Source organism: Penicillium mononematosum, assembly GCF_028829835.1.
Source record: "Penicillium mononematosum strain IBT 11891 chromosome Unknown utg000003l:1.0-8172316.0:1.0-8177699.0, whole genome shotgun sequence".
NCBI classification, from domain to species: Eukaryota; Fungi; Ascomycota; class Eurotiomycetes; order Eurotiales; family Aspergillaceae; genus Penicillium; species Penicillium mononematosum.
In genome coordinates, this window is record NW_026643273.1 from 3488254 (window position 1) to 3511107 (window position 22854).

The 22854-nt window shown below is 49.8% G+C and overlaps 7 protein-coding genes across 7 annotated transcripts; 3 read left to right on the forward strand and 4 right to left on the reverse strand.

Moving 5' to 3' along the window:
- Window positions 1–282: 282 nt before the first annotated feature.
- Window positions 283–3521, forward strand: N7519_006307 (uncharacterized protein; the record flags this gene model as incomplete). Its single annotated transcript, XM_057293083.1, has 2 exons — window positions 283–2184; window positions 2271–3521. 2 exons carry the CDS (start codon window positions 283–285, stop codon window positions 3519–3521), a joined length of 3153 nt encoding a protein of 1050 aa, XP_057147894.1.
- Window positions 3522–7397: 3876 nt separating this feature from the next.
- farB1 (putative C6 transcription factor (Ctf1B)) lies at window positions 7398–10049 on the forward strand (the record flags this gene model as incomplete). The annotated part of the gene is made up of 3 exons (XM_057293084.1): window positions 7398–7603; window positions 7658–7824; window positions 7885–10049. 3 exons carry the CDS (start codon window positions 7398–7400, stop codon window positions 10047–10049), a joined length of 2538 nt encoding a protein of 845 aa, XP_057147895.1.
- A 208-nt stretch (window positions 10050–10257) lies between these two features.
- On the reverse strand, window positions 10258–12381 carry N7519_006309 (transcription factor domain-containing protein; the record flags this gene model as incomplete). The annotated part of the gene is made up of 3 exons (XM_057293085.1): window positions 10258–10994; window positions 11056–12241; window positions 12295–12381. 3 exons carry the CDS (start codon window positions 12379–12381, stop codon window positions 10258–10260), a joined length of 2010 nt encoding a protein of 669 aa, XP_057147896.1.
- A 357-nt stretch (window positions 12382–12738) lies between these two features.
- On the reverse strand, window positions 12739–13944 carry N7519_006310 (uracil-DNA glycosylase; the record flags this gene model as incomplete). Its single annotated transcript, XM_057293086.1, has 4 exons — window positions 12739–13002; window positions 13065–13524; window positions 13578–13821; window positions 13878–13944. 4 exons carry the CDS (start codon window positions 13942–13944, stop codon window positions 12739–12741), a joined length of 1035 nt encoding a protein of 344 aa, XP_057147897.1.
- A 368-nt stretch (window positions 13945–14312) lies between these two features.
- Window positions 14313–16040, reverse strand: pdiA (protein disulfide isomerase PDI1; the record flags this gene model as incomplete). Its single annotated transcript, XM_057293087.1, has 4 exons — window positions 14313–14664; window positions 14721–15160; window positions 15226–15604; window positions 15664–16040. 4 exons carry the CDS (start codon window positions 16038–16040, stop codon window positions 14313–14315), a joined length of 1548 nt encoding a protein of 515 aa, XP_057147898.1.
- A 625-nt stretch (window positions 16041–16665) lies between these two features.
- On the reverse strand, window positions 16666–18513 carry atg22-1 (putative autophagy protein Atg22; the record flags this gene model as incomplete). The annotated part of the gene is made up of 2 exons (XM_057293088.1): window positions 16666–18314; window positions 18384–18513. The coding sequence occupies 2 exons, from the start codon at window positions 18511–18513 to the stop codon at window positions 16666–16668; spliced, it is 1779 nt and encodes a 592-aa protein (XP_057147899.1).
- A 1024-nt stretch (window positions 18514–19537) lies between these two features.
- On the forward strand, window positions 19538–22819 carry N7519_006313 (mediator of RNA polymerase II transcription subunit 14; the record flags this gene model as incomplete). The annotated part of the gene is made up of 2 exons (XM_057293089.1): window positions 19538–20218; window positions 20270–22819. The coding sequence occupies 2 exons, from the start codon at window positions 19538–19540 to the stop codon at window positions 22817–22819; spliced, it is 3231 nt and encodes a 1076-aa protein (XP_057147900.1).
- Window positions 22820–22854: the final 35 nt, after the last annotated feature.

Sequence of the window (22854 nt, forward strand, 5' to 3'; positions counted from 1 at the left end):
GTATAAGATAACTGGACTACATCGTTTTTAAGGACAGTACCTACATACATGTAGGTATGCGTTGTATAGTAGACACCCGAGATCCGATTAGATAGTGTGGATGCACCTTTCCCAATTAGGCCTAGTTTTGTTTACCCAGCAACGTCAACACAGCAACTCTTTTGTATACACAAACTCTGCCTTGCTCTGCTTTCTCACTAAAAGTTGGTTCTGAAAAGAGAGACGGCTTCTTACAACTAACCTTTTCCCCTCTCTTTCTTCAGGGATTGTCTTGCTTTCATAATGTCAAATCCACTCTCACCCCTCTCATCCTCCTACCAGAACGCGCGCGCACAATCTCAAATGGCGAATTCTTCGCCCTTCCTTCACAAGACCCTTGACCAGCCCTCGGAACAAGTTATTCCCTCAAGCCCATTGAAGAGAGAATGGACAAGCCATGCCGTGCCGAGTCAAGATGCCTATGATGAAAACGAAACCTACCCTAACGACCCCGAGAACGAGAATGAACACGAGAATGACGATTTCAACGATGCTGAATCATATCAACAAGGTGCCAGCTCACCGTTCCAGTTTGACGGATGCGAAGATACTGTGGATTTCCAGAAGCTGCGAGAAATGCGACAGACCTCATCCCAATCACACCCACAGCTTGAACCACTAGAGGAGGAGAGCCCTGCAAGCTCCCCATTCCGTCCGCATGTGGCAGAGGATACAGCTGATTTTCGAGGGTTGCGCGAGGTGCAACCCATGTCACCTGGCTTGGATAAGCGGTTGGCCCTAGAGGAGCCAATGAGCTCCCCCTTCCGTCCTAATGCCATTGAAGATACAGTGGATTTCCAAAATATGCACGAGGGTCAACAGTCGTCTCCTCTGCCATGCCCACAGCTTAAGTCATTGGAGGAGGAGAGCCCCGGAAGTTCCCCATTCCGGCCTCATGTCAGAGAAGAGACAGCGGGTTTCCAAAAACTGCACGAGGGCCAGCCTATGTCTCCTGGATTAGGAAGGCGGCTAGCTCTAGAGGATCCGGAGAGCTCCCCATTCCGCCCTGAGGCGCGGGAAGAGACAGTCGACTTTGATCGCTTGCGCGAAATGCAGAATGACTCGCCGATTCCTAAAGCGCGGCCATTGCCCGATCCCGCTAGTTCGCCTTTCCGCCATGAGGCAAAAGACGTGAGAGCCGAACCATCCGATCTGCATGAGATAAAACAAGCTTCACCAATGGTGTCTAAGTATTCTTCGCCTGCTGTGGCACTGAATTCGCCCGTCCGCCCTGAAGCATCAGAGACGGCTGATTCCCCGAAGCCACACGAGTTGAAGCAAGACTCACCGGTGGCATCTAAGCGTTCATCCTTTGCTGCAGAATTGAGCTTACCCGTCCGCGACGCAGCGCCAGAGGCAGTTGATTCCCCCAAGGTACATGCCCATGCGGAGCCACCAGTAGCATCCAACTCCTCTTCCCCTATTCCAGTACCCACTTCAAAGGAAAATACTCTTAATCCTCGCAAGTCGCGCCGGATATCTCGTGCATCACTTGGGCTTAACCAGCGGCCGGTTGCTGCAACTCCCCGCAAAAGATCGTACGACCAAACACCTCAGGACTTGGAGGACGATTTACAAATGAGTGAGCGCCATAAGAAGGGTATGGTAAGCCGACCAGATGCACCAGCGATTCACATCGATGTCGAAGAGGAGCCTAGTGTAGTCCACGACCAGAGCGTCCTTTCCGCTACGAGTGCTGCCCACGACCGATCAGCAATTGGCAACAGCATGATTGAGGACAAGCACAACGAAGGGATGAGCACGGTACTTCATGAAGATGGCAACAAAGAAAATATTTCACTCGAGAATTCGATGGCTGACGACTCAATGGATGACACTTGTTTGAGCACGTTTTCCGCCATGCCTGATATGACTACATTTGCAAAGCTCCGCGCCCAGTCGCCGATGAAGTCAATGCGAGGCAGTGTCGCCCCCAGTCCAGCTCCCACTACGGATGGGCATCGACACAGTATCGATCCGACCACCCCGGGCACAGGGCGCAGGGCATACAGAGCGAGTGCCTATCTAGATGGAAATTCACCTATGGGATCGCCTACGCCGAGGCCCAGAGGCCCGCGGGACATGGCTAATCCAGCTGACTCCGCCAATTTGCTTGATTTCACCGATCAAATGAACTTCTTCCCCGTCAGTCCATGCAAAGTGCTCGTTTCTCCCCCTCGCGGCGTTCTCCTCTGCGATCGGCCCGGCAATCCATTCGTTCTCCCGGGAAGATGTCATCACTGTTGGACTTTGATATTCCAGCTGCACCTACCCCTCGATCCATTCCCACAGTCACTCCCCGTGAATTGGAGTCACTGAAGTCCGGCTTCTTGTCTGAGATATCTTCGCTCAAAGCCACTCTCAGCGGCAAAGAGGCTGAGGTTGCAAGCCTAAAGCAAGCAGTGGCAGATGCGGAGAGACGTGTTGGTGAGGCTCTGGAAGAAGTACGCAACGAAGCCGCCGGCAAAGAGGTGCTGGAAATGGAACAGGCCGAGTGGGAGCGTCGAGTCAACGAGATGGAAACTGTTCTGCGGTCCGCCCGATCCGAATTAGTGGAGGGGGAGCGTGAGCGTGATCGCCTGTCCCGAAAGGCCGAAGAGGCCGAAAAGATCAAGGAGAACTTAGAAGGCAAAGTTGTCGAGCTCGAAAGCCAGCTTTCTGCTGCACGCGCTGCGACTGCTTCTAGCAATGGTACAGCTAGCTCATCTCACCAGTCTGCCCACTCACAGTCTGTGCACTCAGCTGAAGACACTGCGCGAGAAGTTCAGGACGCAGTTGAAAAGGTCGCTCGCGAGCTTCATGTGCTCTACAAGGGAAAACATGAGACCAAGGTTGCGGCTTTGAAAAAGAGTTACGAGTCTCGCTGGGAGAAGCGTTTGCGTGAGGCGGAGAAGAAGCTCACTGCTGCACGCGAGGAAAACGAAACTCTCCGTGCCGAACGTGATGCTGCGCAATCTGATTCGACAGCCGCGGCTAACACCAGTCTCGTCGCTCGCGAGAATGACGAGCACGAGGCCGAAAAGCGTGTCATGGAGGCCCAGATCAAGGGTCTACAACGAGAAATGGCTGCTCTTAAGGATGACACTGAGCGAATCCGTGCAAATCTGGAATCTGAACGCGCCGAGAAGGGCGAGCTTGTTGCTGCTGTTGATGAGTGGCTAGCCATGCAGCAGGCGCCTGCCCCATCTCAGCCTCGAGACCGCGAGCCGTCTGTGGCATCTTCAGTGCACAATGACCACATTGACGAGCCAGCTCAGCCATCCCGCGAAGTCACACCCGATGACTTCCGTCGCAGTGTCAGTCGTTCTGTGTCTGGAAGCGTCCGCCCTCCTGCCACTACGGAAAAGAGGATCCCTAGGTTCGGTGCTCCCAGCGGTCATTCTCGTGGTAATAGCGGTGGCAGATCTGGCATTGCAATGCCTACTCCCGGCCGAGGTGGGATCATGAGTTCAATTGAGAGGATGGGCCGAGGTGGTGTTTAGATTGTCCTATGGATTTGACTTGCGTCGCCCTTTCCTATTTTTGTTTTGTTTCTTTGCCTTCACGAGTCGTTCTCATCTTGATTCCCCGGCAGCAGATGTGATTTTCGGTTTTACTTAAATTTGGTTTATGATGTTTATGTCTACTTCTACTTTTCGGCGTCTGTGAAGATTGGTCCAAGCAGGAGGGGGGGGGTTGGTTTCGAATTGGGTCACTGAACATTGATATGAAATGATGTAACGATTCCACCGATCCATTACCATTGTATATTTTTCAGGCCCTCGGGGTCATACATAGACAGTGAGGAAGCGATTGTAGTTTTGCCATGTCATTGGGCGCATTCGAGAGGCAAGTCATCAGTCTCTATACAAGCCCCCTATACTCATTCTGACGAGAGTACCTTGGTTATCTTTCCAAACCCCGTTTCCTGTTCTCGACTATATACACATAAGCCACCAGCATCAAAGGATAGCTGACTCATACATAAGCAGCAGACACCGAGAGATGAAAGATAATAAGGCCAGCGGCTGGTTATATATATCCATAGAGAGGCAATGACCACCTGCAGGGAGTAAACATACACGTCTAATAACGTCCTATATGATAAAATCCCACTCCCTCCTCCCTCTCCGTATTCCATCAGCATTAGGTATCCCCTAAGCATCTTCATTGCTAGCTCGAATTTCACTCAAGCAGCAACCTTCAGCGTGAGACTTCAGCGCTTCATTGTTGACGGTTCCTTGACTATCGTCAGCGTAGAGGGGTCACTGCAGTGGCTCACCCTGTCCTGGTAACAGCTAACCTGTCCATTTATGGTATGGCCTCACTGACCAGTCGCAGATATCTTCGCCATTACGTGGGTCACTTTCATCTTTATGGCATTCTTCATGTTTCTTGGATTTGGACCGACGGGGATTGTTGCAGGTGTGTACCACTTTCTTTGTGAGGCTAGTATTGCATTTCAAGTTGTGCCTACCACCTGTCTGTAGGATCTTTGGCGGCTGCGTTCCAGTCGTTCATGTATGGCGCATTTACACCGGCGGGTGGAATATTTGCCACTTTAACCAGCATGGCGATGCTAGGTACACTCATGCCTCTAGAAGTGCTTGTTGCTTCTGCTCTTGCAGTGGGTGTCGCAGTGGGTGCAATAGTGTGGAAAGTGGCATTGTAGGAAGACTTTTAATATCTCGAGCGCACTCTTCAATATGAAAGTCATGGAATCTTGGAATACCGGAATTTATACCTCATAGCGGAATCCTTTCCACCCGTAGCCAGAAAAAGAAAAAGAAAAAGAAATTTTATTTTCCTTTTTATTTTATTCTCCAATTAAGTCCCCCACCTTCTCTAGTCACGCGCAAGAAATATATGTAGAGATATAGAGTGTTATCGCTCAGACCTGTCCATAGCCAATATGATTCACTGGAGTTAGCTATTCCCCCGCATTTGGAGGGGCAAAGTACGCCACTGGGATGAAAGAGGATATATACTTTTAGCTTGCGAGACTCGGCTTTCCCCCCGGACTCGCAAAACGTGGGGTGAAATCATGCCGGACTGCCGTCTTGGTCTTTTCTCTGTTGGCTATTGGTCTATCGAATGCTTGGCAAGTTGGATACGATCTATTGTCAATCATCTCGAGTTATTAAAGTCATTAACGGTGACATGTCCGAGATGTACATGCTATCCCATGATTCTATTTTGTATCTTGCCTAGGTTTGTCTGGTAATATAAGAGCTTTTTCGCTTTTCCTGAATATTCGAAACATCTTGGAGTCTAAATGCAAATCCTGCTTTAAGTCATATTTAGAGAGTACCTGGACCTGTTAAAGGGGACCTTCCAAGGTTGGGGACCTGGGGACCTCAATCGAAGAATTAGATAAGCCACCAAAGTTCCAAGGTTGGAATCGAACGGTTCCGGTTCGGATGGCAGAGTCGGCAATCTATCGGAGAAGTCCCTTCTCTTTAAAAATGAAATCATTTTATATATTTTGTACAGAATCTCGTCCTTTTTGTCTGACGGAAGATGCCGGGAAGCAGATAGAATATCAACGGTCCGGTAATAAAAACAAAATCAAATCCATTGACATTTGCTATGTTCGTGATTGGCGTCCCCACTGATACTGAGGTAGAATTCTCCATTTCTCCATTTCTCCATTGGATTCGAGGCTTTTAGATGGCGTCATCCACATTTTGGAATGGCAAAAATTAAAGAACTGGGCTCTCCGTAGATCGTATATACAACATAAAAAAAATAGTACATACAACATAACTAGAGTACACATTGAGAATGTTACATATTCCGAGAATCGGCACTTTTTTGGTCCACGTGAGGGTTCGGCAGGCCGGTTGAAACAATGCGGGATATAAATTTATAAAATCTACTTTGGCCCGTTCAGGGGTACTCCACGATTCCGGTTTTATTCCGGGGTTGGGTTTTTGTGGGTAGTACATATATTGTATAATCCAATATGTACAATATACAGTCAAATCTGAGTATATTCTCCCTTGCACATACAATGTAATCCGTGGCACAGCGTATAAAATATAACATATATTCAATGTTTCAACATCTTGCACAAAGCACAATAATTGTCTCACAAGAATACCGTTCCACTGTGGAAGGCCTGGACTCGAATATTAATAATAATATAACAGAGCTGCGTCAAGATGGAGCCGTTAGGGCCGTGCTATTACGTAGGTTAGAGCCGGGTTACGATATTACGTGTAAGGAATTCATGATTGAAATTTTATATAGTTTTCACACATCAATAGACCAACCTGCATTGATCTATCTTGTGTGGAGTACGGAGTATAGCATTAAGCATTACAGTCCAGAATATGGATGTGTATAACATGTCGACAATCAATTCAAAATATATTGTATATTGTACACCTGGGCAGTCCACGGGTGCTGATCGTATTACTCATCGGTCCAGACGTCCACGGGTTCAGACATGCGCCACAACCAAAATCCCTCCACATAGGCTCCGCTTGTCGGAGACTGGAGAACTCTCTCCAGGATTGGCTGAAAAGTCTGGGACAGTCGGGGGAATGTGGGAAAAGCAAATTCCCCTTTTTTCCCATGTCGACCCGCAATATGGGATCTTCACGGATTGTTATCTTTTTATTTAATTTCATTTTTTGTTCGGTGCTTCTCGGAGGATGGAGGCCCACTTCGCAAAGGAATCAAAAAGAGTAAGAATGAAAGGGAACGAGAAGATTTAATATGCAACTAATCCCACATTTATAATATATTGGCATGAGCACATAGCCGACTTGGGTATATAATGAAGAGCCGACTTGTGTATATTGTACAGAGTTATGCTGTAGTAAGGCGTCTAAAGAGAATGATATCATCAGACTTTCACATGGAGTCCAGGGAGACCCGTGGACGTAACGTGACCGGGCCGAGGGATGGTACAGACCAAACGAAAAACAAATAAAAAATAAAAATAAAAACCAAATGGCGTCGAAGGTACCCCAGTTTGACGGGTCTTAGCTCTGAGTTAGGGACATATTACCTAATTAAGTAATTCCCATAATACCTGTAATTTACGTAATACACGGGGGAAACAGTAATTTATTCCAATTCCCCTCAAACCTTGGCTGTTTGCGGGTTCAACCATGGTAAGAGAAACTCTGGGAACCTGGGGCATATTTAAGCCCTGGAGGGATATTTCGATTAAATAAAAAAAGGAATCCCTCTTTCTCTCGATTTCTGCTTTTGTCTTCCTTTTCCTTCTCTGGTTTTTTCTTTTTCTCTCATATCACATGTCACATGTCAACTCATCGTGACATTCCCTTTTCAGTTCTTTATCACATGCTCAGTGTCTCTATATAACTCGAATGTCCCCCATTCGCCCCCGAACGCAATAACACAACATGACTGATACCGAATCCGGGAAACGAAAGGCCTCCACGGCCGGTGTCTCCGGTCATAACCGTCCCGTGAAGAGACGCGCCTCAAAAGCCTGCTGTTGCTGTCGTGCCCGTAAAGTGCGCTGCGATGTGGTCGAGAATGGCTCTCCATGCACGAATTGCCGCTTAGATCAGGTTGAGTGCGTGGTCACGGAGAGTAAACGCAGAAAGTTTGTGGAATTGAAATCAATTTTATCTGTAAACTTGATTGACCTGTGATTTAGGAAATCTCGCGTTGAGGTAGAGAACCACTCCGAATCTCCAGAGGCCTCAGAGGAGAATCCTTTCCACCGACTCAGTGACCTTTCAGGCTTGCCCGATTTCGCGCCGACGTCCCCTTCGCAGGCCTCGGTCGATCTTGACCAGGGTCAACATATGCCTCATCTGCTATGTTAGTCAATTCCCTGGGGGAACCACAGGAAATCCATTTAGCTGACAAGCAAAAACAAAGATCAAAATCAGGCTCAACGCATTGGCTCCGATGACCACTATCGACGCCGCATGGCCCCGAACCCAGCAGTTCCCGCCTCTATGCCATTAGCTAATGTGACCTCGCAAATCCAACAACTATTAGACCCCAATTTTGGCAACACACGATCTGCTAGTGGGTTCCTCCCGGATTACATCCGAGGACTCCCCGCACGACTCCAGAAAGAGGATATTGACTACTTGGCCGTCAAGGGTGCCTTAACCATCCCGGACGTGACACTCCGGAACGAACTATTGAAGAGCTATATCCACTATGTTCACACCTATATGCCCTTGCTCGACTTGGAGGAGTTCTTGCAGAATATCGTCCAGAACGATGGAATCCACCGCATCAGTCTGCTGCTCTTCCAGGCTGTCATGTTCGCCGGAGTGGCCTTCATTGATATGAAGCACCTGCAGGCCGCCGGCTACCAGACCCGCAAGGCCGCCCGGAAGGTCTTCTTCCAGCGTGCTCGTCTCCTGTACGATTTCGACTACGAGGTGGACCGCATCTCGCTCGTGCAGTCGCTTCTGCTCATGACCTACTGGTATGAGACTCCCGATGATCAAAAGGACACCTGGCATTGGATGGGTGTCAGCCTATCTTTGGCCCACACAATCGGCCTACATCGGGATCCCGGAAACTCGCGGATGGATGTGCGTCGCCAACGCATGTGGAAGCGGATCTGGTGGAGCACCTACACCCGTGACCGACTGATCGCCCTAGGCATGCGACGGCCCATGCGTGTCAAGGATGACGATTGTGATGTGCCCATGTTGAGTCTCGATGACTTCGAATTCCACCCTTTCTCCCCCGAGATCGTGGCTATCGTTGGCAACTCGGAGATTCTCCAGAATGTCAGCCACCAGCGCGAGCTCGCCTTGATGTTCATCGAGAAGGCGAAGCTCTGTCTCTGCGTCAGCCATGTATTGTCTGCTCAGTACTCAGTCCTCAGCCATAAGTTTGGTGGTACCATGGAGACCACAATGATGCTCGTGCCGAAGAAATCCACCGCGGAGACCTTCGAGGTACGGAGTTGTGACCAGGAATTGGAGGACTGGCTGGCCAACCTCCCTGTCGAGACGCAATATACAGCCTCTAGTGGATCGAAGCTATCCGAAGCAGAAGAAGTGCTTCACTCTCACCGTGCCTTGTTGAAAATGGTCTATCTCACCACATCTAGCGCGCTGCACCGCCCACAAGTTCTCCCCGCCATCCCCTACCCATCTACAGACGCCGAACTCCAAGACATGTCCCGAAACAAGGTGCGATTCGCCGCAGTCGAAATCACTGCCATCGCCCAGGACCTGCATTGTCTCGACCTGACCCGGTACTACCCCACCACCGGCGTCACCGTCCTCCTACCAGCAGTCATCATCCATCTCCTCGACATCAAGTCCACTGACCCAAGCATCCGCATGACAAGCCTCCAACGCTTCTATCAATGCATGCGCATCCTCCAGCGCCTGCGTGAGATCTACGCCTCCGCGGACTTCGCCACCTCCTTCCTCGAAGCCGCAATCCGCAAAGCAGGCATCCAGCTCACCGTCTCTCCCCAAGACGTCCAGTCTTCTTCTGCCTCATCACATACTCGCGATCAACCTGCCGCATCCTCAGACCCCTTCCACTCCACCGCCACCATCCCCTCCCGCCTGCACACCCTGACGCCTCCGCCGGATTCCCTCGCTCAGAAGATCCCGGACCTTACCTACCCTAAACTCTCCGGTCCTTCCGCGGGCGGACGGTCTACCGGAGACCTTTTTGCTTCGACGCCACCGCACTCCGACGGAAGCGAGAATGGCAGCACCAATAACCTCAATCCGAATGCCAACCACAACAAGGACCGTGACGCCTTTGCTATGCCCTCTGAAATGAGTCTGACCGAACTCATGGATCTGGCGAATGATGCCGAGGTTACCCAGAATGACTTCGATGCCCTCATTAACTTTGACGATCCGGGCAATACCGATTTCTTTGCTGATGACAATGCCCAACAAAACGGTGCCCCGGTCCAGGAGAAGGGGTTTGATTTTGAGGTTGATAACGTGAACATGATGGGCTTTGATACGGATGCTAAGGCTGGTGATTTCGCCAACCTGGCGGACAACAGCATGTCCGAGCATGAGCCTATGAAGCTTTCAGACTGAATACCAAAAATTCAAGAGGCAACTCCGGGTTCGGACACAGTCTCTAGCCTGCAAATACGATGAACGGCTTCTCGTATGGCCCCGGGTATATTCTACCTATCGGAAGGTGGCACAGGCAAAATGGCTCGGCACTAAAATTTATGCTGCATGATGTATAGTTCCTTTTCATTTTCTTTTATACACAGTATATATTTTATAATGATGATGATTATGACTGCGGATCACTCGTTTGCTCTTGAGTCTCCATAAAAATAGGATCCCAGAAATGGGTGGGTAGAGAGATATCTAGGAAGTCTCCAAACAGTGTGTCGATGTCTGCAAACCCGTCTTCTTGCGTAGATGTATCCAGATCACCCATCGGAGGTTGGAGGACATCCAGTGGGATTTCCGGCGCCGGAGATACAGCTGCGATTCCATGGCTGTTATCGCGCCGCCTCTTGGCTCGAGGGGAGTCATTGCCTTGGACTGCGGAATTAATCATCCCTGACCCCTCTGGTACGGAGCTGTGGGTGTTCACATTTTTACAGGACTCTGCCACATGTTGTGGACCCATAGGGTTTGTCCGAGAGGATTGTGGCTTGCCTTGAATCTGGTGCAGGGCTTTTTGGCCCAGCCGGGCCATCGCCTCGGCCGAATACCAGTACGGACTAAGGTTTTCTAGAACAGAGCGGCACGCCTCAAGACTAGCTTTCGCTCGGTCGAGGTGCGTGATAAGTTTGCTCGAGCGGAGTTGTCGGTATGAGACACCCATAGACAAGGTGACAGAGTATGGTACGATTGGAAGAGGTGGTAGGTCATCGGCGCACTCCGATGCGACAATGGAGTGAATGCGAACGGCTGCTAGCCCTTGTCTGACAGACGAGAGTCTGGTGTGATCGATGTTCTCGGTGGGTTTATGCCGACAGGACAAAATGGCAACAGAATGATAATAAAGCTCCAAAAAGCCTGCTCGCGGTTAGTTCAAACAGTCCGATGGCACAGCGGAGATTCTCCATGATAGACATACCTAGAGTACCAAAATCCAGGTCATCCTGGGTATCCTCCCCCACAATATCCTCAAATGCAGGGAACCCCTCTTCCCACCCGCTTGTGGTTTCCGCAGAGGGTCGGTAGAACGATATCACAGTTGCGAGCAGATCTGACACAGCAAGCCACACCTCAAAAGCCCCTCGCGACGTCTGAGCGCTGACATTGGGTTTCACGACCCCGATATCGCGATCCGCTAGGAGAACCGGTCGGCCACCGATACTTGCATGCATCTTGTCCAATGTCCATAGACACCAGAAGAGTTTAGTCAGGGAATCGGTGGAGGTTTGATTCGGCCGGCCGAGATGCAATCCTACCGTCTGGGCCTGGTGGATGGCTTGACAGAGGTGTAGAGATGCTGCTTCCGCCCCTTCAAGGCCCTCACAGTGCAAGGACATTAGTGCAAGAACGCGGATCCGTGTCAACCGATCCGGTTCTAGCTCTGCGTCCATAGCGACAACCAGCTCCTTGTAAATCTCAGAACAGAATTGGCGTGACGATAGGATTGGGCCTCCTGGCACAAGGCGTAAGTAGGGATTGGCCGCGCGGGTCTTTGCTGCGGCGAGGCATATGGCTTTTTCAAGAAACACCGAAGCCGAACCTTCTCCTTGGGCTTGGAAAAGTTCTTGGTCGACTATTGGCATAATGTGATTAACTTTGGAGAAGTAGATAGCGGACAAAGACTGGCGCGTCTCGAGGGGTAGTCGTTCGCATGCTTGTATTCCCGCGGCAAACCGTTGGTGAAGCAACGATGCAACGGCTTGGCCATCGATTGCCCTTTGCGCCAGGGTACTATCTGCATATTCTTCGTCTGTGGCTTGTGCGCTCTGTATGCTCTGAGGCTTCGCTTTCTGCGCAGCTGGGGAGTTGATCCAGAGCCCAATACGATCCCGGAGAGGGCTCCCAGTCGGTTCATTTAATTTTTCACGAATCAGAGATTCTGGATTGAGATCGCCCACGAATCGCTCGGTGGCAGGTACTGATAATGAAGCTGGACTAACGGATGTTGCCCAGGGTTGGTCTATGTGCGCGGACGCAGGAAGCTGTTCGGGATTCGAACCATCTCTGTGAAGTGGCCTCGCAGGGTCATCGTTCAATTGTGGCGGTGATCGTTTACTGGTATCATTGGAGGGCTCCCATTTGGGGATCAAATGTCGGCACCGTTTCTATTGCAAGGTTAGCTGGAGGATTTGCTGGGGTCAATGTTCCTATCGCGCACCTTTGACCGTTGACATGTGGGACAAGCTCGCAAGGCCCGAGTGCGACTCCGCGACTGAGGGATATCTGGAAGCCAAGTGAGTTCCATCTAGGAAAGCCATTCACAACGCAGGTGGTTTTATAAGGGTGATGGGTGGAAGAAGCGGAGACCAAGATAGGCTTATCGATAAGGAGATTTTAACCAGGTCGAACTATATAGTATGGCATTGAGCGTAATGCTTCATCGTGGATGCATTTCCCCTACAAATACATCATCGGATTAAAATGACATTTAGTGTGTACATGTGCAAAATCGGTACAAAAATCCTTCCGAAATTCCATCAATGCGCCCGACTTCTCAACACCATAAATATCCCCCGGCTGAAACAACATGGAAACAAAATATAGCCAACCTAGGACTTTTCTAAGCTAGTAAGTTGACAGGTATGAATGCAGTTGAAGAAGTCTAAACTGAATTCAAAGATCTTTCAGCTGCTTCAGCTGCTTCAGCCGCCACTAAGGCTTCAACGGCATCATCATCATCAAACTCATCAACCTTGCTTGGCTGAGGCTTAACTGGCACGTTGGCCGAAGCGGCCGAATTTTCCTTGTCAGGGGCGCAAGGAGCCAAAGGCTTTTTGGATGGCACTAAGCTCCAGTCAATTATTTCGTCTTCTCCGTACCGCGAAGCAAGCCAATCATTACACTTCTTGAAGTGTCCATTTTTGAACTATATATCATCCTGTCAGCGAAGAGTTTCAAGGACAAGTCCGTAGAGGATGGTATACTCACGAAGCCATTATGCGCACTCAGAGGACTGGGATGTACAGATTGTAAGATGCAGTGCTTCTCTTTGTTGATCTTTGCCACTCTGTTTCCGGCAGGCCGACCCCAAGCAAGGAAGACGACGCCGTTGGTTCGTAACCGAGCAACGAGATCGATAACCTTCTGTGTGAATTTCTCCCAACCTTTGTTGGAATGACTGTTGGCCTGGTGGGCACGAACAGTCAGACAAGTGTTGAGCATCAGGACGCCACGCTCAGCCCATGGTATGAGTAGCCCTCCCTTATCGGGCGGTGACTCGAAGTCGGGATAGTCGATCTTGATACCCTTGTAGATATTGAGCAATGATGGCGGAGCTCGTACAGGGGCACGGACGGAGAAACAGAGCCCATGGGCTTGGTTGTGATTGTGATACGGATCCTGGCCAATGATGACCACTTTGACGTTGTGCAGGGGTGTGTGTCTGGACCTACAGCCTGATCAGCACACAGATTTGACCCAAATAGAGTAGATTCAATTTACCATGAATAGACATCCTCCTCCGGCGGAAAGACCTTAACATTGGAATCCTTCTCCTTCTTCAGGAATCGCTTCAAGTTCAAGAACTCGGTGCTGACCACTTCCTCCTTCAAGTGAGCGAGCCAGCTCTCATCCAAGGTATCAATTTCCAACTGCAACAGTTCCTTTTGTTCGGGCGTTAAGGTAGCAACCCATTTTGCCTTATTAAAGCTGCTTGACCGTGGGGTTGGTGTTGAAGTTGAAGTTGCTTGATTGCTGGGGGTTTCGGCTTTGGAGCTCCAAAGAATGCAGTGATGCTTCCACCTTTGGGTTTTTTCGAGTCAGGGGCCGAGATATGCTCCGATTTCCGTTTTATGGCAGGGCTGGTCATGATGGATGGGAAAATATGAAGACTGAAGAAATAAATCCCAGAATGTTGGAAGTTGTCGGGGGCTAGATACGGAGTACCGGGGTGATAAGAGATCGACGCGTTTCACGCGACGCGATTGATCTGCAAGGCTGAGCTCTGATGAAATCTGTTTAGGATTCATAGAAATTTACAAAATTTACCAAATTTGTATAAATTATAGAATTATAGAATAATTCAATGATTTACAGTGTACTGATTTACTGTATACCAGCCACTACAAGTCTAGACTTTTGACACAATTTACGCGGAGTAAAGGACATTGAATATAGTCCGAGTTCAGACAAAGAATACAACATATGAAGTTACACATTCAAAAAGCGAGCAAGCGCTTAAAGCTCATCGTGAGTATCCTTCTCCTCGGATGCAGGAGACTCAGTGGCCTTGGGGGCCGCAGTGACCTCGGCACGCTCCTCAGGCTTCTTGGCACCATCGGCCAAGCCATCGGCCTGGTACTTGCCGTTCTCCTTGATGAAGGTGACCAGGTCCTCAACGGTACGGGAACCGGCATACTCAATAGGGGAGTCCTTAGCACCAGCGGGGTAAAGCTTGATAGTGGGGAAGCCAGTGATGGAATCGGGCACATCGTTGGCAGTGGCGTCAACCTTGGCGACAGTGACCTTCTCATTCAGCTCGGGGATATCGGCGTACAGCGCAGCAAGCTCCTCGTACTTGGGAGCAAGACTGGTGATAGCGAGTTAGAGATGCGACAAATGGCGGAGAAGCTGTAGAAAACTTACGACTTGCAGTGTCCGCACCAGGGAGCGTAGAACTCAACCAGGACATCCTTCTCGTTATCAATGACAACCTCCTGGTAGTTGCGACCAACAACAACGGTAACGGGTCCCTCCTGAGTCTCGGGTACGGGCTCGGACTTCAAGCTAGGCTCAACCTTGCCATCAAGGACGTCCTTGATGAACTTGCCGATATCCTTGGCATCAACCTTCTTGGTCTGGTCGTAAGGGTACTTGGCGTTCTTGGTGGTGTCCTGGATGGCGAAAGCAGGGAACTTCTCGGGCTCAAGGTTGAGGTTGCCAGCGTGAGCACCGAAGAGCTTAGCATCAAGGGTAACAATGTTGATAGCTCCACGGTGGCTCTCAGCGATGGGACGGAAGTCAGCAGCGTACTGCTCACGCTCCTCGGCAGTCTCGGCAAAGATGTAAGCCAGGGGAATACCAGCCTAATCGTGGTAAAAAGTCAGTTTCTTTTCTTGCTCAAATAAGGGACAAATGAAGCTGGACATACCGCCATATACTTGGAGTAAGTCTCGGGACCAAGCTCGCCAACAAGAGGGGTGCTAGCGGTCTTGACCCATTCGAGGATGGCCTCCTCGTCCAGCTTACCGTCGTACACGGCCTTCTTCTCATCGAAGTCCTTGTAGAGAACAATCGAGGGCTGCTTGGCACCCTCAGCCTTGGCGAGAGCAGCATCGTTGGAGGCGGCGAAGAGGAAGTTGTCGCGCTGGGATTCAGCGAACGAAGTGAAGCTCTTGTTGGCGGCCTTGTCATCAGAAGCCACGTATCCGATAATCACGATCTTGTCCAAGGCCTTGAACTCCTCCAGGTTCTCTTCGTTCACGTTCGAGACGGCGGGCATTGACTGCTTGGTCATGTATGAGACAATCCTATCGAAGAGATGCGTTAATTTTGAAAGGACAAGAACCAGGAACCCAGAATGACTTACGCGTCGGCCTTTCGGGCACCAGCGTAGGGCTTGTGTGAATCGGGTCCACGGAAGACCTTCAGAGTAGGGTAGCCATCAACCTCGTAGGTTCGGCACAGCTCCTCCTCCTCAGTGCAATCCACCTTGACCACAGGGATATCCTTGGCCTTCAGCTCTGTGGCAGCCTCTTCGTACTTGGGGGCAAGGGCTTTGCAGTGACCACACCAAGGCGCGTAGAACTCAGCAAGCACCAAAGGGTGTTCCTTGACGAAGTCATTGAAGGTATCAGTTGTCAAGGTGACGACATTGGCGTCAGCGTCGGCAACTTCAGGTTCAGCAGCGTGAACGGCCGCAGTAGCTCCAAGGAGGCTAAGGACCAGAGGGGCGAAAGACCGCATAATTAATCTCTTTAGATTAAACAAAAGCCCAAAATGCTCAAAATCAAAAAGAAGAATGGAGTAGAGAGCTTTAAAGCAGAGAGGGAAGGTTTTATTTAATGGGGGGAAAGGACAGTTTGTTCATTAAAGGTGGAGCTCTGTGACTGGGCTATGCAGGGCTGCAAGGGCGGACCTTGGCTTCAGGTACCTGGTACCTCCACTACCAGGCTAATTTATGGGGAGATTCAGGTACATGGCACTTATATAATTATTAATATGTTGTTGCACATCACAGGTAATACGACGATACATATAGGTAGTCTATAATGGTAACGGAGACATGCCCTTGATATTGCATACGCATGTGGACAAGTGGCCTCTATTATCTAGGTCTATATCCCCCTCAACATCATAGAATCTATGCCTTGTTATTTCCCTTATATCATATTTGCTTCTGGATAGTCCGAGATGAAAAGGACTAGTCTACCAATACCCCGTATATAGACCGAAAATAAAAAAGAAAATAGAAAAGAAAATAGAAAAGAAAATAGAAAAGAAAATAGAAAAGAAAAATAGAAAAGAAAAGCAAAAAGCAAAAAGCAAATATATCCTACTTCTCACATCACAGTCGCTCATATGTTGATCTTCACTCTTCAATCGGATCCTCTGTGGTCTGATCGTCAGATATGGCCCCATATTCTGATCCTTGAGGTATGCCATCCAATTCAGCCCCCAATGCTACGGCATCCCGTTTCCCACGATCGACATCCACCAAAAGCATAAGTGGTAGCGGCACAAAAATTAAAACCGCCAAAAACACAAATGCTGGTCGAATCTCACCGTAGCGATCCGTAATGGCGCCAACAATAGCTGGCCCAAAAATGCTAGACCCTTTGTCGGTGATTGCATAAAGCGCGTAGAAAGCTGCTTCGTAACCTGGGGGAATGAGTTGCCCAAAGAAACTTCGACAGTATGATGACAGTCCAGCCATGACAAGGCCGTAAAGGGCCCCCAAAGGATACATTTCCCAAGGCTGATGGAGACCAAGCCCCACGCGTTGCACAGCCGGTATGAACCCAAGAAGACCATATAGCGGAATGAGCTCAAACAGGATAATACACGCAATGATCGTCTGCGAGGCTCGTAGATTGAAGAAATTCGATATGTAGCTCCAAGAGAATGCACCGAATACTCCGGCAAGCATGACGATCACATTGATCAGTCCCAGCGCGGCAGGCTTCATGTTCAGTTGGGTTTTTGCAAACAGTACAGCAGTGCCACTGACAGTGGCAATTCCATCACTGAGAAGGAACCAGGCAGCAAGGAATATCACGATATCTTTCAGTTGCCGCGCCCGTGTCACGGTTTTTCCAAGAGATTTCCAGGCATACGCCATGTATCCGGTCCACGAATGGAGCGGTTTTCCGCCACTGCCCAATAAAGGCGGGCCTGGCCGAGTACGCAACCACAAGGATGCCGGGATGGTAAAAACAAACCACCATAACCCAATCAAGAAGAGCACAAGACGTAATGAGAATGTTGGCGGACGCACGACCACAACAACTAAGATAGAAATCACCTGCACAATCACGGCACCGATATAGCCTATACCGATGCCATACGACGAGATTCTGGTGGAGAGTCTAAGCTCCTGGGAGGTGATAGTGGCAGCGGACGTCTTGCTGGCTTCCCTGTCAGGCCCAAGTAGTGGCGTGGAGTCATCCACGTTTGTTCGATCAATATCCCCGGTTGAAGAGAACAAAGGGTCACCCCTGGGGCTCGCCACATTATCATCTGACGGCGCAACCTCTTCACTTTCCTTGAGTGCTGGATGATGGCGGACCAGAACAGGTAAGAAGGAATTCAAAAGGACAAAGGACGCACCGAAGCAAGTATTTGAAATGATTGCAAGCAGTCCACCTAGGAGGTAAACCTTGGGGACCACAACCAAAAACAACATGGTCGCAATTGAGCCAATGAAAGCAAAAACAACCAACAGTTTCTTGCGATAGGTTCCATGGTCAGCAGCTCCTGACATTGAAATTATAATGACGGCTTGGACCAAGACGCTTAATGAAAAAGTATATAGGGCAAAGCTTGCCGTGTTGATTTCAGCGCCGAGGAAGTAAATGATGCACTGGCCGCCATCTGACACCTGGGGAAGATACACCGACGCATCTGAGCCTGGTGGTGGCAGCGAGGGGCTCCAAGTTGCGCTGCATGGTGTGGTCTTGTCAGACAAAAGAACGCCCCGATCCCGAGCCATTTGCTCCAGCGTTATCGGAAGAAATGAACCTTTCACAGATCAGATGAAGTCTAGGATGAAGATCCCAAAAGGATACCCATAGAAGTAGGAACACATACCCATAGCACATACTACAAAAACCTCTGCAGCCCAGCCATAGCAATACCAGCCAGCAAGCTCCCTCTTGCTGGTCGGCCGGGTGTCATCACCGGGATATTGAGGAGACTCGACATTCTCCTGTATACTCATGGCTGGCAAGTGAAAGCCAAATTCATGACCAGAAATGAACCAAATAAGAAGGCATGCAGTATTTGGAGGTAATGAAAGTCAGTCAGAAGTCACTTGGGTTAATGATGCCTGGAAGTGTTGGGAGATGGTATCAAAGAGGTGAGGTCATATGAAGGGCCAATGTTGACTTTCTTGGGGGGAGATCTCTTTACAAGGCATGTACATGAATGTATGGTACAAAAAGTCACTGAGGACTTCAGGGTTGGTGTTAAATTGTACTGGACTGATTGTAACAGTACTTCCAATCAATACATAATTTATTACCATACAGTGCAAATTGATCCATCACAATACAAGGCATCAAGGCATCCAACAGAAGGCGGTATGGTAAATGCATGCAGCGCATCGCGCTTTCATCAAATCATCTTGGGCTTGAGATATTGTTGGCCCAGTCCTCCTCTGGACACTCCTTTTCTTCTCAGGTGCTACGTTTCAAGAATATCTGAGTCTTGAAATTTATTTCAGTTACTTTGACAGTGACTTTGGCAGTTACTCTACCCTTCGTTTCCTGCCATCCCACCAGCTTGTTTTGCTGCGTTCCTCGCATTGCGACAACCCTGCTATTACCCTTGAAATATCTAATTCCCCGATCGCACATCTCGTCACAGCTGGTTGCTAGACAGATCAAAGTTGAAATCTGTGCCATCCGGAGGATTTTGCACTAATTCCGATCCCCATCCGTTGCCATCGTCGCCCGAGCCTCGACCGACCATTCGAGGCCCATTTGAATCCTAAGCCGTGCACGAAGCTCCTCCGATTATGAGCGTGGCCTTCTGTTTGCATGGCCCGTGAAACGCATGGCATCATATTGAGGACCTACCTGTGGCCTTATCTTTGATTTCGGCTTCCCTTCCTAACCAAGCGCCCGACTGGATCGAGCCCGGAGCAGTGCCTGTGTCGCGTCGCTTATTCTGCGCCGTGCAGAGGGCTGAGGAGGGGAAAGCTTTGACGACAATCACAAATCAGCTAGGCTGTGCTTCCAGAAATGCCCGGTGTCGTCATGGACAATGTCAACATCGAGGGATCTGTCCGGCGGCCGGGCCTCAATGAGGCCAGAAATGGTACGCCTAATGCCGATAAGTCCGGTCATCTCTCCGACATGAATGGATCAGTTTATGTCAACGGCGCATCGAGCGGGATTGCTGCTTCGAATCAGTACCCAAGCACGCTCACAGATGAGACAGTGGAAATCGTGCCCACATTGCCATTCAAACTGCCACATATCACACAGGGATTCTTTCCGTTCGGCACATTAGTCAATCGCTCAGTACAGGAATGTTGGAATGAGCTTTCGGAGTTGATTGCAGAATTGGCTACGATACAAGTGCCAGCCTCGGGTGGTTCGATGCCAACCAATGGAAAACCAGCCGGCAACCAGTCATCGGAGAATGTGCATAAGAAGTTGCGTCTCTTGGATTTCGCTCATGCCAAGAGGGCCGAGTTCATCAAACTTCTAGTCCTCTCGCAATGGAGTCGACAAGCTGCAGATGTCAGCAGACTCATTGATATTCAAGGGTTCATTCGCACACGACACCAATCATACGACGCAGCTCTTCAGTATGTCGGCGAAGTGAAGCGAGATCTTGTTCGAGCACAAGTTGCCAACCCAGATCTAAAAACAGCGGTGGAGGTATTATCAAAGGGACGTGTAGCCTCTTTGCCAGATGTGAGTTCTCCAATTGATTCGCAGCCTGTAATAATCTAACATCTTTACCAGCTCGGTTACAAACCTCCCACACCATTAACGGCACGAGCAACACTCAAAAAGCTACTTAAACTCAACAGAATCATCAGCGTGCGGTTAGCAATACACGATTCAGTACCACCGCCACTGCGCAATTACCGGGTCCATGATGGCCGCGTTACGTTCACAATTTCCGGTGAATTTGAACTTGATCTCTCAGTGGCGGAAGAGTCAAAGGCATCACAGTTTTTCTTCGTGGACATTCGCTTCCTTTTCTGGCCGTCGTCGCCTGTCCCAAAAGGTCGAATATTCAACGAACTTGATGGTAAAATCAACAATCTACTCCGTGATGATGGTTTGATGGGATGTTTCCAATTTCTCCACGGCCTCGTTCTTACAAACAAAATCAACATTCTCTTCAAGCAAGCTGTGGACCTTTCTCGGGGCCTCTGGGCAGATGCGTTGCGTATCGAGCTATTACATCGAACACTTGTCGTTCAGTATTGGCCTCAGAGATCAGGGCCAAAGAGCTGGCTCGAAATCGGAGTCAAGAGTGGTCACCGCAGTGGCAGTTCTAGCGACCCGAAGCCTGGGATGTCTCATGTCGGCTTCCGATGGATGCGTGACGGCCAGCAGGTCAGCAGCGATGCCATCAGGTTCAACCCAAGTGATCTATCTATGGAGCTTATTCTGAGAAGCGTCATCGCATTACACACGTCACATCTTCTCTCTACCGCATTTGCCACCCTCAAAAAGCATATTCTTTTCTCCAATCACACACTATCACTACAGGCTCAACTATCACCGACAGAACCTGGAGATTGCCGACTTGACGTGCAACTCACAGCCTCACGTTCTCTTCGGGTTTCTATCGAACCTATGTCTGGGTCCATTACCCTATGTGGGACACCGCATGGGTTGGAACGTCTCGATGGTGATCGAGGGCTCTATAAATCACCGATAGAAGAGATATTATCTCGTATTGCCCGACTGCGATGTATCACTGCGGTGGATGAGATTGACTCTGGCACAAAGGCACTCGGTCTTGAACCTGTGAACCAGAGAGTACTTGGGCTGGATCCTCGCAAGCTGTTCCCTCCTGGTGTAATGCGGACCGCTTTCTTCACCCATCGGCTTTGGAACCGGCACTGGGTCGCTGCAGCGACCAGTAGCATGGATGGTGATCGCTGGTGGCTTGTTCAACTTCGGCCAACCGAGACAGCGAAAACGGGACCATTTTATAGCATTGGCGATCATAGCATGAGTGTTCCGCAGGCCCACGTGGTCAGTGGAACCCTCGTTCCTGCGCAGAAGCGACTCAACTACACAACGTGCGCTGAGCTGGTCCATGGCCTCACCGGAATCCTGGCGATCCGTGCCAACGCGCGCTATCTGGCAGACTTGCCAGCGATGCATTTCTGGCCATCGTTGAAAGAATTGCAGCTAGAAACGAATCTCACAGTGCCAGACCTCTTATTCAACTATAGCTCGTCCACACTTCCGCCTGCTTTCCGGATCACCTTGCCCTTCGGGGTAAAAAAGCAGTCGCAATTCAAAGAAATGATTCGACTGGTTTTCCATGGAATTGACAATCAGAGCCGCTCTGTCATAATGATGGCTCACGGCACTTTGAAAACCCGCATCAAATCCTTGGTGCCGCTCGTCTCAAGCATCGATTCTTCATTGATCATTGAAGACAAGGGTGCTGGCTTCGCGCTTCGGTTGCTTGTGCCAGCTGGTCATTCTGTTATCCCTTGTCTGTTTGAACTCTTGCAGCGACTCGAATGTGTTCTGTCTATCCTCCAGTCCCTCATACGGAAGGGAATGGAGCCCCCGGTCTTGTCCTTGTCGCGGATTGATTTTGCCTACGGGCCCGAGAACAAATTCTCTGCTCTCTTTGATATCTGTTCCAATGGGCCTTCTTTATCAGACTACGTTGACGTTGCAAATGCGATCTCGAAAGCTAAGCCTCTTTTCCAATTGAAACTGGGCATCAAATTCGAAAGCTCCAGCCCTCATCGTCGGATTCAAGAGCCCCTCACCGTGGCTTTGAACCAGCGGTTCACTGAAGCCGGTGTTGACTCAACCCTCCAGCTCCTAGCTACCACGCTTCCTCTGCTGCGGTCATTAGATCAGATCACTCCTCAGTCGAATCAGACGGATCTGTCAATTGTGCAAATCATTGCGCGCAAACCGACAGTGTACATGATTCACTATCCACGACTGAGGTCTCGTTTCCACTTGAGTGCGGTGACGCACCAGGACCGTTTGGTCTGGATGTTAAGGGATGCCAACGGAATGGACCAGTCTGGCCGAGGCCAGGTCGCAGCTTTTGTACAAGAGAAACTGTACCAGTCGAAAGGCGATGGTTGGAACGGCCTGGGGGATGGAGCTGTAGCGAGTATCAACAAGGTTGGGAACCTCATACTCGAGCTGCACGAGTGTCTCAATGCTCCCCATCTTCAACTCGACAAAGAAGTGGAAGTCAAAACCGAGCAAGTCCCGAAACAATTGCCCATCAAAGGCCCGACATCTGCCGCTCCACTCGCCAAGAGAAATACCGATGTCATCACCATTGACTAGGCATTGTGGTGATCCATTTATGATTCCCATCTCCG